This window comes from Hippichthys cyanospilos, chromosome 6 (assembly GCF_059441005.1).
Source record: "Hippichthys cyanospilos isolate Australia breed blue-spotted pipefish chromosome 6, RoL_Hcya_1.0, whole genome shotgun sequence".
Classification (NCBI taxonomy): domain Eukaryota; kingdom Metazoa; phylum Chordata; class Actinopteri; order Syngnathiformes; family Syngnathidae; genus Hippichthys; species Hippichthys cyanospilos.
Genome location: NC_142374.1, coordinates 14470918 through 14490772, shown reverse-complemented (window position 1 = coordinate 14490772; position 19855 = coordinate 14470918). Strand labels below are relative to the sequence as shown.

Genomic DNA, 19855 nt, shown 5'->3' with positions numbered 1-19855 from the left:
AGCTGTCTGTCCACATGAACCATGTATATAATTTGCAATGAGTCCTAGGCCTCCCCAAAGCCAGCTAGGATAGGCTCCAGTTACCTGTGATCACAATTCATACAAGGAATAAAGGAAATGAATGAACAGATGACTGATGGCTATCAATGTTCGATAACAATAAGCAATTAATTTAAATATTTGTCACTTATTCTTGGTGTTTTCTTTTTTAGGAAAAGGAATGGCTGTGTTTGAACTGTCAGATGCAAAGAGCTATGAATGCAAGTGAACCTCCAGTAAACCCCCCTAATGCAATAAATAAACCATCTCAATTGTCCATGTCCCCGAAGACAAGAATTTCAAATGAAGTTGAAGCAACCAAAAAGGATATATTGAAATCTGATGTGCTTCCAAAAATGCAGACTGCAGCACTCGATAAGAAGGAGGTCCCTGCACCTAACACAAAAGAGAAAGTCCCATCTGAAAATGCTGAAGAACCATCTCAGATCCAACAGGGCACCTCACTTTCTTACCAGGATCCTCAGACAAAGTCTGGATCTCAGAAGACATCAGACCAGGCTGCTCATTCTGGACCAAATCAGAGCAAGGAAACTTCTGATACCTTAAAAGGGTCATCCAACCAGGCTGGCCTTAGTGGCCCTAAACCTACTTCTGATGCTTCCAAAACTACCGACTCAATTACTGGGAAGATGTTTGGTTTTGGCTCTTCCATTTTCAGCTCAGCATCCACTTTGATATCATCAGCCGTTCAGGAAGAGTCACGCACCACACCGCCAAGCTCTCGCAAGATGTCTGCTCCAGTGCAGGTCTCTCCACAGGTGGCAGCTGCGCCCAAGGCTTCTCCCAAAAGTACACCAACAGCTTCTCCAAGCAAAACACCACAAAAAGGATCTGGAAGTCTTACTAGGGAGGTTAAGAAAAACGAAGAATCAAATCAGAACACGCAAGATAAAGTTTCATCACAGCCAACATCTGCATATATTGATTCCCACACCCATCAGAAAACACGCACGGAAAACTGTCCACTATGTAATGTCAATTTAAACATTGGCTCTAAGGAACCTCCAAATTACAGTAACTGCTCTGAGTGTAAAACCACTGTCTGTGACAAATGTGGATTTAACCCATTGCCCATTGGAACGGTAACTCTATACTCAGAAAATGATGTACTGTGTATATATTGTGATGTGTTTGATCCATTTTTGTTTTGTTTCAGAAAAAAGAATGGCTCTGTCTTACCTGTCAGATGAAAAGAGCAGTTGAAACATCTAAGCAACCAGCTTCTCAAAAGCAAGAACAAAATCCAGCTGTGATCAAGTCAACAGACTCATCCAAATCAATGACATGTGTAACAAAGGCAGAACCGATTGCTGAAGACACCCTACAGAAAAAATCACCTTCAGCATCAGTTAAGTTAAGCAAACTTGAAGCGCCTGTTTCAGATAAGTTGGTTAGCCCAGCATCTGATGCTAAAACACAACGGAAAAACGAGAAGCCCGTTCCTGAGAAACAACAAGATCAGATAAGCCAACCTGGGCGCAAGCAGAGCAATGCCACTGCACCAAAGCCGCAAGAGGTGGGGGGATTTTTTGGCTCGGGTGCTACAAAATCCAAGACCGATGTAGAGAAATCAACCGATTCAGTGTCAGGAAAGATGTTTGGTTTCGGCTCCTCGATCTTTAGCTCTGCATCTACATTAATATCTTCAGCTGTTCAGGATCAGCCCAAGACCACACCGCCAGCTTCACCCAAAAAGTCCCCTGCAAAAGACCTTAAATCTGATAATATTCAGACTCTGGAGCCCCAGAAGAAGACAACACAGCTGGGGACAGCATCTCCATCGGCTCGGACTTTAGGGGATGATGACAAAACAAAACCTCCAGGGGCTGTAGAAGCGATCAAGGCAGCAGTCAAACCGAATTCTACATGTCCACTTTGTAAAGTTCAACTTCACCAAGACAACTCCAATACCTGCACTGAATGCAAAAACACTGTATGTAATCAGTGCGGGTTTAACCCCATGCCAAATGAATCAAAGGTAAAACTAAATATATATGTGCGTGTGTGTGTTTAAATGACAAATGAATGATTATTTGTAGGGTGTTTGGGAATCATTCCTTTCTCAACACTGCATGTCTCTTCATTTGTAAGTGTTACATACATTGGAATCGAACTGACTTATGTACTTGGATTGACCCTATTTTTTAGGTTCAGGAGTGGCTGTGTCTCACCTGCCAAATGCAGCGTGCTCTAGGGGCGAGCCAACCCCCAGGAGCTGTGAATAACAGGTCTATACATGCAAAAGATGTCAAAGGCACAGCTGAACCCGAAAGAAAAATGGCATCAACACCAATCTCACCTCAAAGACAACCAAAAGCTGTGACAGCAAAGCCTCCTGCAGGTTCTTTGGCTGCTAACAAGCTAGATGGTCTGAAAGACAACATTCCAGCTCCTGTTAAAAAGACCCCACAGGACCCTCAAAAAATATCAGGTGTCAAAGGATCACCAAGCCCGACAAGGAAAGAGGAACGTAAATCAAGCAATGCCTCAGAGTCAGGAGGATTTTTTGGTTTTGGTGGCAGTAAAAGTCAACCAGACACTTCCAAGCCTGCAGAGTCAGTGACTGGAAAAATGTTTGGCTTTGGATCTTCTATTTTTAGCAGTGCCTCCACTTTAATAAACTCAACTCCACCGGTTTCACCAAAGATGTCCCCCATGAAACAGAGTGAACCCTCTTCTGCCCCAAAGAAGGAACTAAAGACAAAGCCGGAGCAAAGTCAGCCGACTAAAACAACTTTATCCGACCACACTAAAATGGATGAATGTCAAAAAGATGCTCAAAAGACATGTCCACTTTGTAAGGTTGACCTCACCATTGCGTCCCCAGATCAAACAAACTTTGACACCTGCACCAACTGCAAGATTACCGTCTGTAAGCAATGTGGATTTAACCCTATGCCAAACGTATCAGAGGTGAGTAAACATTATATGTAAGTATTGTCGTCAAATGCAGACTGTAAGTAAAGTTTTTTTTTTTTTTCCCAATTGTAACTTTGACTTATTCTTTGTGTTGAAGAAAAAGGAGTGGCTGTGTCTTACATGCCAGATGCAAAGAGCACTTTCAGCAGAAACAGTGGAGCCGCCGATGATAAAACCCCAGCCATCACCCAAAAAAGAGTCACCGGCTTCTACAATTGCCAATCAAATTAACAATACAATTTTAACTCAGAAAGCAGATACATCAGACAAAAACCAGAACAAAAAATCAACACTAATAACGTTACAAAAGAAAGAAGAGAGCATAGCCGCTGTCTCAGTCCCAGCAAAAAAGATTACCGTTTTGTCACCAACAAAAGAGGACCAAATTCCATTGGCATCCTCAGCTGAAGAGAAGCCAACTGCAGGTACACTTTCTGATAAACCCCTTCCTGATCAAGCTCCTTCTGTCAAGACAGATATTGAGTCTTCATTGAAGAAGAAAGATGATCATGCTATACCTGAATCCCTTACAACAACTGAGGCATCAGATGAAAGGCAAGAAACAGGTGTAAAACTGATGGATGGGGAAGTCACAATTGCTGATAGTAAACAGTTCCCTGAACTCCCAAACAAAGATCCCAACCTCATTGAAAACGTAATAAAACCGGCTCCTGCAGTGCAACCAACTCAAGATAAAGACATTAATGCTAAAAAATCTCAGGAGGGTGTCTCAAAAACAGCTGAAGCAATGACTGGGAAGATGATGGGATTTGGTTCAACGCTTTTCAGTTCAGCATCGTCTATAATAAATTCTGCCGTTCGCGAGGAGCCCCGCACAACACCGCCGAGTTCTCGTAAAATGTCCGCCCCTGCACAAGGGTCAGATAAAGTGTCGGCAGCTCAGATTCCACCAGTCAAGTCAAGTCCTGCTGTCTCCCCATTGAAAACATCAATGAAGGAGGTTAAGTCAGCTGAGGAAAAAATATCAGAGCAACCACAAGTCAAGCCCCCATCATCAGGAACAAAGACATCCGACCAAGGTCCACAAGAACCTTCAAAAGCAGAACCCTCCAAAGATACCCCCAAAGTGGTACAATCTAACTGTCCTCTTTGTAAGGTTGAGCTTAATATGGACACCAAGGATTTACCCAATTACAACACATGCACTGAATGTCGATCCATAGTCTGCAACAAATGTGGATTTAGTCCAATGCCAAATAAAATAGAGGTAAGTTGTAACTTCTGCATCAAATAGATCAAAGTTTTTTGTTAATATAAATGTAAAATATTATATTTTCTGTTTTGCGTTACCAGGGAAGAGAATGGCTGTGTCTCAGCTGTCAGATGCAGAGGGCGCTTGGAGCCTCTGAGCCTCTTGGGCTTCCACTTATAAAATCCCAATCATCACCGAGCAAAGAAAAGCCACCTGCCACAATGGACAAAGATGCAGCAATAACAACTTCTCAGGAGGACACACCCACGCCCAAAGCAATTACTTCCAACAATACGCTGGTCAGTGTTGTCAGAACAAAAGAAAGTGAATCTCCAGCTAAACTCACTGACAAGTCAACACCAATAACATTCCAGAAGAAAGAAGAAAGCACGGACACTGTCTCAGACTCAATGACTGCAGCTGCTTCATTACCTGAAAAAAGTGATTCTACTGCAATCAAAAAGACTGATGTTGCATGTGTTTCAATGGAAAAGCCCCCTGAAGTACAACCTGGATCAGCTCAAAAGGACTCTCCAAAAACCTTAGCCTCTACAGTAAAGGTTACTTCCCCAGCAGCACCAGAAACAGCCAAAGTAGCACCCCAACAACCTGCAAAAGCTGTGAAATCTCCAGCCAAATCTGTACCACAAGCAACTCAACCTCCAAAACAGGAATCTGGAGGCTTCTTCGGTTTTGGTGGACCTAAAATACAACCTGCTGCAGCAAAACCTACAGAATCTGTGACTGGCAAGATGTTTGGCTTTGGGTCATCCTTCTTGAGTTCAGCGTCCAGTTTGATCAACTCAGCTGTTCAAGAAGAAACTAAAACAACACCACCAGCACCACGCAAGATGTCCATGCAAGCCTCTCCTAAGACGACACCACCTGTCTCTCCAAAAACACTACCTGCAAAAGACGTCAAAGCGCCAACTCCCCAGAAAACAGAAGAAGAAAAACTGGACAAACCACAGGTGAAAACTACTCCATCAGTTAAACAAGATAAAGTTGCTAAAGCTACAGTCGTATCCCCTAAGGAACCTGCAGCCACTCAGGAGACTCCAAAACGATCTGAAGCCACCTGCCCACTCTGTAAAGTACAACTTATCATGGATGACAAACGTGCTCCCAACTTCAACACATGTACGGAATGCAAAGTGATTGTCTGCAATCAGTGTGGATTTAATCCAATGCCCAACGTATCAGAGGTAAGCTTGGTTTACAGAAGCAACACAAAAATTAGTATGTTAACAGCAATGGTCACCGATAGTGCACTGGTATCGGTGTGCATTTTAGTGGGAATGGTTCTCTGTGACTTACTGACAAGCCATCCCGGGCATAGTCTACCGCTTGCCTCAGTTAGCTTGGATAGATTGCATGCTGAAAAAAACTGTTTGAATTGAAACATATTTTCTAGCTAATTTTATCACAATTGTATGTCGTTCTTTTTTCAAAGGAAAAAGAATGGCTGTGTCTGAATTGTCAGATGACGAGAGCACTTGGAGCCTCAGAGCCCTCTGGATCGTCTGCAGTGAAACCCCCACCTTCACCAGCCATGATCACTCCCCCAGCGTCTAAACCAAAGGATACAGTAGTCCAGCCAGAGAAGTTGAAGTTAGATGAAAAAGAGGACAATCAAGTGGACAATAAGGTTCCCAAGACAGTAACCCCAAAAAAGACAGATTTGTTGCAACAAGGTTCAATGCCAAAGTCAAAAGATCCTCCAGGCAGTGACCAAGGAAAAATCCAGAATGTGGATAGGCAGACATTGCAGACAGGAAAAACGCAACAGACAGGAGAATCTGAAACTCCAAAAGCTCCATCAGCTGTGTCTGCAAAAAGGGAGTCTGTGGACGCATCTCAGTCTCCAAAAGCAGAGAAAAAGGCCAATGCTGTAAAACCGCCAGATGGAAAACCACCTCAACAGCCTTCAAAGTCCCCAACTCTTCCTGTCAAATCCACACCATCACCAGCTGCGTCTGCAAAGAAGGAGTCTGGAGGTTTCTTTGGGTTTAGCGCCTCCAAAACACAGCCTTCTCCTGCTGCAAAGCCTGTTGAGAGTGTCACTGGTAAAATGTTTGGATTTGGCTCCTCTATTTTTAGCTCTGCATCCACTCTGATAACATCCGCTGTTCAAGATGAGCCCAAAACGACTCCCCCGGTTTCTCCCAAGATGTCCCCTGCAAAGGCAGCTCCAAAGCCGCAAGTACCTCAACAAGCGAAAGCTGCTCCAATGGCTCAACCTAAAGTGGAGAAGAAGCCTGCAGAACCTGCAGAAGTGGCAAGAGGTCCCAAAGCAGAAATATCCACCTGTCCACTCTGTAAGGTTGAACTCAATGTTTCCACAAAGGAACCCCCCAATTATAACACCTGTACCGAATGCAAGAGCCTTGTGTGTAACCTCTGTGGATTTAACCCCATGCCGCATACAGGAGTGGTAAGTGCAATCTTTGGTACTCTCCTTCTTAATCAATGGCGACGTTCCGTATGTATTGTCATTTCTTTTTGTAATTCAACAGTCTGTGACAAGACTTTAAAAAAAAAAACTACAACCAAACAACATAATAGTCTAGTGGTTGTGTGCTTGAAAAGAGCTCTGGATCTTGGTCCAACCTAGTTTCCAGGTCATGGTTGGAGAAACTCTTTGAGGGGCTCTTACTTAAGTATGTAAATTAGCTCACAATTGCAGAAGGGGTCACTCACATACATTTTCAAAAATAGACACAATTTACTTGGTTGTGTAATTTCACACTCTATGAGTAGGTAAGTATTCCAAAGATGCAACTATTTGTCTCCAAGAATTTAATCATAATGTTTTGTTTTTTGTACCACCTTCATTATCTGCATGATTTTGCATAAATGTAGCTTGATTTAAGTCACATTCCGTCCCTGAGGTGTTTCTCCAAATTGGCTCACTTACAATCCCCTGTCACTCTATCTAACCATGACACCCTCATGGCACACCCTTACTTTTTATTCCTTGTGACATTTTGATGAAAGAAAGTCACTGACATGCTCATAGGTTTGCTGGGAGCTGAACAAAAATGCATATTTTTCCTTTATATCTGTCAGTTTGTCTGACTCACACCAATATATTTTTGCTGTTGTACATAGGATGCAAGCCATTCAAGTGCTGCCATTATTACATAGTCACGTAGATAATATGTTCATCAGACCCCAGGAAGTACAAAAAAATCACACTAAAACTGTTGTGCAACAGCATTAGTGAGATGGGATCTGATGTCAGAGTAGAGATTCAAGCGGGGGCGCGGTTGCCAAAGCACATGACAGGTTTGAAATGGCAAAGTCGTGCGATATGCCAATAAAGCAGAGATGAGGCAGATTACGTCAGATAGGACATTACGTTAGAGCTTCCTCTCAAGCCATCTGCTCTATCGCTAGGATCAGTGGTACCACGTAATTCTCCAATTTCCTTTGTATTGTAGGTGGGCGGGCAGTAGGCCGACACACACAGTTTATACCTATTTTGTGATCACACATGCTGGTTACTGCAGTTTTGCCACTTGGAGTGCTTTTCAAATTCAATCTTACCAGTAGAGCTGTAATGCTTTTTTTCTGAGAATCATAAAACCAAGGAGTATCTCATCAATTAAAATACATAGGAAAGAAATCTCGAAAAGTCACTTTACAATATTTTTAAAGCAAGGTCCATCAAGGTTAAGTTTTTTGTTTTAAAGATTGTGTTTTCTCTCTTCGTGTTTTTGATTTTCACCTTGGTTTTATCCCACATTGCAGAAACATTTTTTTTAAACATTCATAAATCTTCAAAGAGACATAACCCCAAAATACTTTAGCGCACAACCCCAATACTTTAGATATCCTTATCTATGTAGTTGTCTTACTTCAGTCACCAGATATAAAAAGATGTTCTGTAGAGCTACTTGAGCATGCGTAAACAGGAAGAGTAACCCTATTTATTTGATAGAAAGAAAGAATGTGGCTTTAGTAGTAGGACAGAGAGTTGAAAAGCTTGAAAGAATATGTGCCGGGAGCTTGTCTCTCCATTTGATCCTTTTGATTGCTCGTTGTACTTCAGCCCATGCCATCAAAATAGCCTGCAAAGTGACTGTAGTCCTGTTAAGTAGGGCACACGTGTGTCATGCTTTTGTGTGTGAGGACGATGGAAAGATTTGACTCAATTTGAGGATTTTTGTTTATCTTTAGACACAGATGGTTCTGTACTGAATGTGTGTTCATTGTATGAGCTATTAGAGAAAATGCCACATACTGAAATGTCCTGGTGAAAATGTGCATGCTTTACAAGTGTGTCTGCATGAGGGACTCCTGTCTAGGTTTTGTCTACAACACTGTCGTTTTGCTTAATCATACCCACAAACCACCACTTCAAGTTGAATGGTAAATGGGCTTTTATTTAAAGCACATTTCTACGTTTGGTACTCACAGCACTTTATTAGTCAGTGTGTGTGTGTGTGTGTGTGTGTGTGTGTGTGTGTGTGTTTGGGGGGGGGGGTACGGTTTCATATGGGGGGAGTTTTTTTGTATTTTACTTATTTTCTTGGAATGATACTTCTCAGGGCTGGATATTGGGCCACCAACTGAAAATTAAACCTGCAACATTTGCATGAATAGGTTCAGCATGTACCACTACATTCCCAGAGCATTCTTTCTTCCATCCAAAAGCCAAAAATGTCATGTGTCTCATGACTGACTTTTTGCACTAAATGCACTAAACTGATCCATGTACAATACAAATGAAATGTTGAAGGTTGTCTTCAGCCTATGCTCATACTTTGTTGCTTATGACCACTGTGGTCCTCCATCCAATCAATATGCTCAGTAGCAAAATTAAAGTTGCCGCTGTCAGTTATTTTTTCATGACATCTGCTAAAACTCTAATTAGTCCTTTGAGGTTTTCTCACTGCTGGGAGACAAATGTTGCAGAGCTTTGAATGTTTGCCTAGCTTTTATGATCTTTCTTCCTCTGTAATGCTGTTTAGTTGCTTAGGGGACATTCATTTTAATGACCTCTTTCATTTATAGCTTCAATGTAAAGTTTTAACTGAATGTCAGGTGTGATTTGCTGAGTTTATGTACCTGCAAATGTATTGTTTGTTAAAGAGTCAGTTTTAATTGTTCTAATCGTATTTTTTCTTTCCCTAAAAGGTAACTGTATTACACAAGTTATTTAAAATGTGATTTTGTTTCACCTCGTTGCATGTCTACTTTTGTTGCAGTGTCATTTATCAGATTAGAAAAAGCAAGGCTTGCATTTCCTATTTTGTATTTTTTTTTCTTTTTAACAAAGTACTCTGCCAATTAGAGATTAGTAGGTCAACATTGTTTGTGTACAAGGCGGGTAAGGGTTATTAAGAGTTGTGCGCTGTCTGGGATGCTCACAGCCCAGCATCTTCACTTGAGCCAAAGGAAAGTCTGCCAGAAAATCAATAGTACACTTGCCACCCCCATCAGCAGTAGCAGCTGCCAGCGGGTGATCACTAATCAGTGGCTTAGTATCAATATATTCCACTCATGCATATCGGGAAAATATAGCGTTGAATTGAAAGTTTATTCCTGCTTCAAATGCAGCTCATTTAATTTTGTAAAAAGATAACTCTCCTTGAAAGGTTAGGGTTGTACGCTGTTCTCTCATCTACAATATGAGGGTTATAATGTCGGTGCAATATGCCATGTTTATGTTTCACTACAGACGGAGTGGCTATGTCTTAACTGCCATACCCAAAAGGCTTTGTTGGGACAACTAGGAGACTCAGGGAAAATACTTCAGCCTTCACCTGTATTGGCACCACAAAAGAACAAAGCCATACCTGCAACCAAAGTTGCAGAGCCCCAGACAGCCCTTGCAGAGCCCAAACCAGTGGTTGCAGCTGAAAAACCAACAGATATGCTGAGCTTGACTCGCGTAACCACAGGTCCACCAACAAAAGCGGAAACCCCAGAAGTGGTATCACCGACAAAGATTGAACATGAGTCTTCACCTTTACCAAAAGCAGTGGAGGTCACACACACTAAAGGAGAAGGGAAGGTTTTACTTGAAATTGCAGCAGAACCTGTTCAACCAGTGATGGACTCTGATTCTACATTGACAAGCAGAGAGGTTTCTAAAAGTGTAATAGTTAACAGAAAAGAAGAATTAAAAGAAGCAGAGGCAAGTAGGAAAGAAATTCAACAAATATCAAAACCAGACCTCTCAGAAGTAACAGCCAAAGTTTCTCCAGAAGAAACAAGGCAGCCCTCAGAGAAAATAGCTGAAAAAACATCAAATGCTGAAGAGCAAGTTGAACTCAGTGAGTCTCTCAAATCTGCACAGAAAGTTCAAGAGCGGTCTCAAAAATCATCAGAAGTTCCACAGTTAAAACCAACTGAAAACCTTAAAGTTGTTGATAAGTCAGCTGAAAGCAGGACCAATGCCACCTTATCCCCAAAGCCACGGGTAGACTCAACAAAGGATATGACACTGAAAGTAAGAATTGTTCATATTTAAATGCACAATTTCTGTGATCATTTTTCTTTGTCTTTGCTGCACAGATCTGGAATCGTCACAATGTTTTGTTTTAAAAATATTTTGTTTTTGTGTTTTAGGTGGGAGATGATACACCTAAAGAGCCTTTAAAATGTGAAAAATCTTCTGATGAACTGGATAAGCAATTTGTACCCAAGACAGTTCCTGAGGCAGTGGGTAAAGCTGAAGAAGATGCTCAATCTCAAATTGTACCCTTATCAGACGTAGTAGAAGCAGAGCAGATGGTGTCCAGTGCCACTAAAAATGACACAGAAGAGAAAAGCCTGACAGTTAAGGAGACTGTTGGAGGTGGCAAAAGGCGACTTAGTGTACCAGCAATGGAAGAGAGCAGCGGAAGTGACAACACACCTTCACCTTCTCCTGAGATTCAGAGGAGGAAACTGAAGGTGACTGATTTGTCTATCAGTGATGAGATAAAGACAGAAAGTGGAGATTCATCTATAGAAGATGAAGACTTCATCCGCAGTCAGATCATGGGTATGGGCGGCGAAGAGGAAATGTCTCTCTCGGAGGATGAGAAAGAAAGTAAATTGTCCACTGATGAAGTTATCATGAAAGCTGGGCTTGATAATGCCTCCACAAAACAGAAATCACTTTTGGACAATAGCAGCACACATAATGAAGGCATGTTAGTATGGACAAAATCCCCTCTAACAATGAGTGAGGCAACTAAACATGAAACACTTCCCAACGTGACTTTAAAGACAGCTCTTCCGATCATCAAACATAGACAAAGCACTGATGAAGAAGTAGAGAGCATCACCGAATCTCTGTCAAAGGGCTCATCTAGTGTGCAAGCATCCAGCTTCACTCCAGGTTCGTCACCTACATCGGCATCATCCCTAGAGGAGGACAGTGATAGCAGTCCGACTCACAAGAGGCTTAGTGGGGACAAACAATATCGCAAGGGCAAACACAAACATGCAACCCAGCCACTCCCCACCATTGAAGACTCTTCAGAGGAAGAGAAATCTCGCAAAGAAAGGAACCAATTCACTGTGCATGGCCGTATCTCTCCAAATCAAAGGGCTTCCTCTTCAGAGGATCTTAGACAAGTCACAGTAAGGGATGAAACCGGTAAAACATCTGGCTCTGAGTACTGGGCCAGCATAGAATCTGAGCCAGAAGCAAGACAGCCTATACAGAGAGGAGGCAAACCTTCACCAACAGTGATACCATACACTCCAACTGAGCCATTTGAAGAGAAGGAAAACAGCTCAAAATCATTAAAGAGTGCAGAAGAAGCATATGAGGACATTCTTCAGAAGGCCAAAGCTATCCCAGGTGATAGTCCTCCTGGTGTTGAGCCACTGTATGGCGGCATGTCAATTGAGGACTATCTTTACGAATCCTTGGTTGAGGAGCCTGAGATAATCGTGACTGTTCAAGACGTCGAACTGAAACAAGAAATCGGCCCTGAACCTTTGAAGAAACTCAGGTCTCCAGAAGAGGTTTATGAAGAGATGATGGAAAAAAAGAGGGAATTGATGATGATAGAACAAGAGTTTGAACAGGCCCAGACAGCACTGGAGTCTGTTTCATCTAGCTCCCCTCCACAGCCTGAGACCTGTGTTGTAATCATGCCCACAGAAGCCATTTCATCACACCCTGCTGAAAGTGTGACTCCTGAAACTGGTGAAGCTTCTGATGAAGTGCCAATGAAGAGGAAAAAACGACCAGCCCCACCTCGCCCCACTGAACCTCCTAAGCGAACTGAAGTGACAGCTGTTCCAAGCACGACATCAGGTTCAATAGGTTTTATTCGACCCATGGTGCCTCTTGATCCTGCACTTAGAAAGGCACTCTTCCCCATACCTGACCTCAAAATTACACAATGTTCATCAGGAGAGGAAGAGGATGACAGTTTAGCAGATGAATACGGAATTGGGATTTCATCTGACATCACCCCAAGTGATGATTCTGAAACCAAAGATGATCAATCCATAAGTCCCCCCTTGTCCGAGACAAGTGAAATGGAACCGATATCCGTGGTCTGTGAAATCCCAGAAGCAAAACCTATTCCAACTCCAATATCAGCCCCAGAATTGACTACTACACCTTCCCCTGTATCACCACAGTCACCACCAACTTCACCGGCCACACCCGATTCCAGCATGGAATCTAATGCCACGTCTTCATCTTCCTACCAGGCTCAAACACCTCACTCATCAGACTCGACTCCTCTCTCCACACCTACAACTTCTTTCTTAAATAATACCCCACGAGAAGGTTCCCCATTGGTTTCCACTAAAGGTGAAGTATCTTCAAGAGAAAGCTCTACAGTCATAGTTGCAATACCAGACGTAGTGTCGGATCCGCCTAAAGTTGAAATAGATGAATCAGTCAATACTATGTCATCTGTTCCCATAACTTCAATTCCATCTTCAGGGAAAATTCCTTCTCCAGTTATAGTCGAAATGCCAGACTTGGTTTCATCTCCCTCCCAAATGCCCACTGAGGCTCCATCAGTGCAAGAGGTATTAGCATCAAGACTAGAACCTGTCACTGTCACACCCAAGCCTCCAGCTCAGTTTACTGAGTCACAAGTTACAAGCATTAATCAAGAATCTGTTCCATCACCAGTTCTTTCAGCTACTTCTACTGTTACTCCTGTACCATACCATGAACCAGTAATTGTCCAGATGCCAGACTTAGTTTCAACTACATCTCAATTTCCAACACAAATATCAATGCCAGTCTCAACAATCACAGCTCAGGCACAACCAAACATTGTACATTCAGTTAAACCAGCCGCCACATCAATGATCTCTGTACCCCCCCCATCAACTACGATAGTCAAAAAGAAAGTCCCACCTCCTCCTCCGCCACGGTCAACATCAGTTTCACTACCTGAGCCTAGTGCAGTGCGGCTACCAATAAGGGGTGCTCAGCATGTCTCTACTATTGTGGCTTCCACCATCACGACAGTAGCCACAGTTGCGGCCCAGCCAATGCAGTCTGTAGTTGTGGATATACAGCCACGAATGGAGGATATGAAACCAGATGATGTGGCTGTAGCTCAAATAGTTACACCAACCAGAGCAGGACATGTGGTTATCATAGTGCCAAGTGCCGAAAACAAGTCTCGGATCTGCCAAACACTTCCTCAAGACAGCATGATATCTTCTCATTCATCTCAGGCCAGTAGTCAAACAATCAAACATGCAGTCGCTAGTACAACCACAGATTCAGTATTGCCAACCACTACAGTGTCAGTAGTTCCATCACTCCCACCTAAACCTGCTGTGACAACGAATGTTATCAAAATGGTGGAAACATCTGTAGCTGATACACCTCCCCCTCCTCCTTCCACTTTACCAAAGCCCACTACTTATCCAAAGCCACCAGTTCCTGCTTCAAAACCAGCATACCAAGTTTCTGTAACAGCAGGCGCTAGTCCTTCCAAGGGTCCTCCACCAATACCACCCAAGCCCATGATAATTCCAGCTGGACTAGTTTTTAGCCACAAACCAGGGGAAAGTGTCAAACCACCTCCTGCTGTTGCACCAAAAGCTGCAACACTGCCTAGGACCAAAGCACCTCCAAATGCCCTGTCCCTTAGTTTGACTCGACCTGTGGAGAGTAAGTCCGGGGGAATGTCTCCCAAGTCACCATTATCTCCCAGACATTCCAAATGTATGAAAACATATGTGGTGATAACTTTGCCATCTGAGCCTGGCTCACCAACAGAAGTGATAACAGTCCAGGCACCAATAAGGCGAGGATCCATTCCATCTACAAAAAGCCCTGGGGTTCGAACAACCCCTTCAGAGCAGAAAACACCCATTGAAACGTTCTCAGCACAGGCCACTGTAAGGAGAGCATCTGTCCCTGTTGTGAAGCATCCACCCCCAATAGCAGTAACTTCAACTGTCCCATTAGAAAGAGTCCCGCCCAACAACTTGGTGGTCTCTAAAGTTCAGCCCGAAAGAGATGATTTTACGACATTACCTGATCAGGAAACACCAATACTGGCACAGAGCATACCAGACCCAATAAAGAAGCCATACACATCTGTGGTAATGCAGCAACAACAAGCAGTGTATAAGCCCTTTCCACCAAGAATCACGCAAGAAAACATCACAGGGACCTCAGCTTTAAGTGTGCAGAGTAAAGCCACTGTAACATTACAAGCTGACTCATCTGTCACTCAACATCCCCAAATAGTCTCAGAAGGCGCAACACTTTCAAAAGAGAGTTTAGCAGATGTTTCCGCGACCCAACAACAAACAACGTCAACCCAACAGCCTCTCGGAAAACATATTTCAATTTTGCTAGAACCTAGATTAGCTTCTGATGAACTAATTCTCCAAGAAAATACAGCCACAATATACCCCAATGCTCATCATGCACAGCTCGAAACAGAAAATGCACAACTGCAAACAGTAAATACTGGTGCAATCATTATCTCAGAAACAGCTCCAAGGTCACCAATGGCAATGAGTCATCAACTTGCTGCAGAAACCGAGCAAATTCCCTATTCTGCAACTGGTTGGCAAAGCCGTCAACAATCTGTGATAGAACCACAACAGCATTATGTTGTTACCGTACCAGAAATACCAACATTTCCTCAAGTGCATCATGAGTTTACAGCAGCTCCTGTAATACCAACTTCTAAAGTCATTCCTTCTTCTGTTATAGCGGAGTCACAGCACATGACCCCACAGCCAGTGGGGTCTTCTGTTACTTATATGCCTGCAATACCAACTTCTGAAGTCATTCCTTCATCCATTGTAATGGAGTCACAAAATGTAACCCCACAGCCAACAGAGCCTCCTATTAGTTATATACCTGAAATCTATGGAACACTTCAAACGTCAGAAATACCATGTTCAACACCTCCACTTGAAGTCATTGCATTACAACCAGATCCTGTAAATATTGTAACACTGGAGCCTGTGGCGAGACAAGCGCCACTGGCATCCATGACACATTCTCAAGCAGTGGGTTCAATACCTCGTGAAAGTACAACTGAACCAACTTCACGTGAAAGGAGGGCATCAATTGCATCCATAAAAGAAACACCATACGACACAAGTGAAATTTTTACCTTTCCTACGGACTATGAAATGCCTTCCCAGGCTGCCAATGCTGGGGCCTTTGCTCCCACAAGAAGGCAGTCTTTAATCATGCAGCAGCCCTTGGTAATAACCATGCCAGCTGAAAAAGATATTCCTGGTGATGTGCATAACACCTATAGAATGGATTCATTTCCTTCAGCTGAACCTTCACAGATATTAACATATTCATCTGAATATGATCACCCACTGGAGATAATAACCACTGAGGCGTACACAAGAAGAACCTCGATACCTGCCGTACAGGACATTCCACCCGTAGGAGCCGTTGCACCAATCACCATCACTAAAGTTCAGCAAGAGTCAATTGAGAGTCAGGAGATTCGAGGAACTGAGAAGGTTGTCTCTAGTTTGAGTCACAAGTACTCTTCTTCAGTTTCAACTTTAGGCCAGCCAGCTGAAATCCAGCCAAGCTTAGTCACCCAAGTCGTCACTACAGAGGTACAGAGGACTACTGTATCTGTTGTCCATGAAAGACTTCCACAGCATACACCAACAAGTGTAGCAACCCCTATAAAATCAGAAGAAAGTAAATACAAAGAACAAGCTCGGCAAACTGAAAAGATACTCTATCGTGGGGATGTTATGGATCTACGTACCGTAAAAGTTGGTGCAAAAATGACTGAACAAGGCATGGATTTGACTCCATCTGAGTTTTATCGACAACCAACCAATGATTCTGTGCGTCAAATCACAGCAGTGCAGCCAGAAATAGTAAACCTTAGTGCTGAGGTTGTCCCTGCAACTACGCTGGCTGTAGTAACTGATAGCATCACAATCGTCACATGCACAGCCACCATTGCTTCATACGGCAACACTCCAGCCGAAAAACCGCTCGACTTGCAGGGGCCTGTTACGTCCTCACCCTTGCCTCTCACCACATACAAACCATGCGAACCGGTGGCACAAATTGTATATAGACCAGTGAATGCCCAGCCTTTAGTCGCTGTTGCATCATCCACACCTCAAGACATACCAATTAATCTTTCTTATGAAGCCCTTGCAAAAGGAGGCAAACAATCAGTTGCTCCTGCCTCAACAGATGTCAACAATGTTCTTTCTTTGGAGGCAACAGGTGCCATGGATCTGTCCAACTACAGATCAGTGAGGTCTATGGTAGCTTTATCGGGAACAAGTCCTCAAGTGATAACCACTGTTGTGGAGGATGATGGGACACCAGTTGACCTCACAGCTGGTAGAAGGAGTGTATGCTGTGATGTCATATACAAATTCCCTTTTACTGGAAGTTGCAGAACAAAACCACCTGTCACTACTCAGCCTGAGATCCATTTGGTCCATAAAGATACCAACCATCAGTATGACGGTGCTGTAAAGTTTGGTGTAACAGGCATGAATGGTGAAAAATCATTAATGTCTGAGGCCAGCCTCAGAGAGGTAGGACTCTTTCCCTATGATCCCAACAAGGACTATGACTACCTCAATGGGTCTACAGATGGAGCTATAGACCTCACGGCCACCAAACATCCTACTGGTGAGTACAGTAACATTTATGTTGCATGATAAGTTGGATCAATCTCATTTATGCTTAGTGTCTATTTATTTTTGAACCCTGTTGTTCTTTTCTTAATTGTATTGTGTCATTAACTGTGCATGTGTTTTTTTTTCTTTTCTTCAAACAGATGCATGCATTTGCCTGCGTGTGCTCCCGCAATATTTTGGCTTTGCATCTTGTTAGCCAAAATTACTTCAAATATGCATGTGCATGGAGATGTTGTGAATCCAGTTAAAGTGGCCTTCATTTTTTAGATAAAGTGACTTTGCAAAATGATATACATTTCTTCTTGTAAAAACTATTCCCACGACTTGTTATGGCAGGTAAAGTACTAGACTACACAAGCAAAACTACCACAAACTTGGCTGGAATGACTCCTTCGCCATCTTCTCAAGACACTCTCACTGCATTTGGTGTCAGTACTTCTCTAAGAACTTCAGATGGAATAGTTTACTCTTCTGTCTCAGCTCCAGTTCCATCAACATATGCCGTTACCACGCAACCTGGCTCCATCTTTAGCACAACCTTGGTGCCCACATCAACAGTACAGCAGCCTGTGCCCCAACAGTTTGGCTTTATTCCTGCCACAGACCAAGGACAAATTATACCCTATGATACAGGGCTACCAAAGGAACTTCTACCTGCGGCATTGGCTGATATTATAAGCGGATATCCAGAAATGTACTCTGATGCCACATTGGAGGCACTCGCAGCTTCCCTAGATGCATTAGCCTCTTCTTCAATATTCCCTGGCTTAGACAGCACTAAAATGGCTCAATACCAGATGGAGAGGGAATTTCTAGAACTAGAAAAACTTAAACAGCTCTGTCTCGCTGAGGAATTGGAGTGGGAAAGACAGGAGATTCAACGCTATCGTGAACAAGAGCAATTTATGGTGCAACAAGAGCTTGAAGAACTCCAGGCTCTGAAACAACAGCTTCTCCTACAGCAGGAAGAAGAACATCATGCTCACATGATGGCACAACAGGAGACGTATGCCCAGCAGAAAGAGCAACTGCAGCAAATCCAGCAACTCCAGCTTCAACTCCAGCGGCAGTTAGATGAGCACTATGGTAGCACAGGAACCACAGCCAACCTCCTTGAGGCCAAATATGCAGGAGTAGGGGACAGTGGGCAATACTGGCCTGTCAAAGATGAGTCTACCGGTCCATCTATTGGAACGCAGTTAGAGGAAAACCAGGACCAGCATAAGATAGCAAAACAATTTCAAGACGATCAAGACACAGGTAAAAAGATCACTGATAGTGGGGTGCAGACAGATGATGAAGACTCAGCTGAAAAACAGCATGTTGGAAGACGGAAGAAGAATAAGAGAAATGTTGATAGCTCAGCTCAGAGTGATGATGAAGACCAAGATGAATGGGATGCTCCTGCAAAGGCTAGACGACGCTCCCGAAAACATAGCAGTGAAGGAAAACATAGCTCAAAGGTGTCCAGTATTGCTATCCAGACAGTTGCTGAGATATCTGTTCAGACGGACCACTCTGGATCTATTAAAAGACCTAAAGTCCAGATGGACACCAAGGTGGAAATAATCAAACACATTTCAGCTCCTGAAAGCTCTCAAAGAGGGGGCAGTCTGAGCTGTCAGACAGATTCGGACAGAAGGCACACACCCATTGAGGTGGGTTACAACACACACCTCATAAGTGATGCAACAGCAAGATCGAGGGGTTTCTATACATCAGTGCCTCCTCTATCACACGATCCATCAGTTGGAGGTCAGAAAATGCTGACTGCTGATCCAAGCAGGTTTTCCTCTTGCCCACGGAAGCCTGGTCAGAAGTCTTTCTCAGATCCTAAATCTCTGACAGCTGCCACAGAAGATAGGATGGGTGTCTACTATGCAGATGCGTATTCAGTGAGTTACAAAGTTAATTTAAATAATACCATAAGCAATTTTGATGAAAAAAAAAGTTACATGCATTCTTTGTCCATGTTCTAGGGTCGTGGCTCCCCCTCCGGCACAGGTAAGAAGGTCAAACGGACTCTCCCAGAACCACCGCCTGAGGAAGACCAGCTGATGGGACGCTCAGGCTACAGCACCAACTCAGCTCGTCGTCGGCTTGCTCGCAGTACTACAATAGCTCGGGCCAAGATCCTGCAGGACATTGACAAAGAGCTTGACATGGTTGAGCGTGAATCTTCGAAACTACGCAAGAAACAGGCTGAACTGGACGAAGAGGAGAAGGAAATTGATGCAAAGTTACGGTGAGATGCTACATATAAGATAGCAAACACTGGCTTTCATTCAGATTGTGTGACAGTCCATTAATCAAATATGAATGCCATCAATAGTTTTGTTTAATGTCGTTGCTCTCATCCCTCTTTTGCAATCATCCTCCCTAATCCATCTGCATGATGCCCACACTTATCTTGCTAGTTTATGGGCTAAAAGGCTGCCTTGACATCATCATTCAGTGAGATCTCTCCAAACACACACATAGTGAAAGGTATTATTGTGTGAGAACCCATAACATTTACAACTTTGTTTGAAATGTTCAAGGAATTGTTGCTGATTTATTTAAATG

At 43.2% G+C, this 19855-nt stretch overlaps 1 protein-coding gene across 2 annotated transcripts in view; it reads left to right on the top strand.

Moving 5' to 3' along the window:
• The window catches only part of pclob (piccolo presynaptic cytomatrix protein b), a 51219-nt gene that overhangs the window by 6404 nt on the left and 24960 nt on the right, over positions 1-19855 (top strand). For both annotated transcript variants that reach the window (XM_088416321.1, XM_088416322.1), the window contains exons 5-14: positions 213-1142; positions 1217-2038; positions 2209-2973; positions 3077-4207; positions 4294-5397; positions 5646-6626; positions 9879-10652; positions 10772-17282; positions 17627-19185; positions 19270-19535. In XM_088416321.1, coding sequence (XP_088272447.1) covers positions 213-1142; positions 1217-2038; positions 2209-2973; positions 3077-4207; positions 4294-5397; positions 5646-6626; positions 9879-10652; positions 10772-17282; positions 17627-19185; positions 19270-19535 — 14843 coding nt within the window. The remainder of the gene's footprint in view (positions 1-212; positions 1143-1216; positions 2039-2208; positions 2974-3076; positions 4208-4293; positions 5398-5645; positions 6627-9878; positions 10653-10771; positions 17283-17626; positions 19186-19269; positions 19536-19855) is intronic.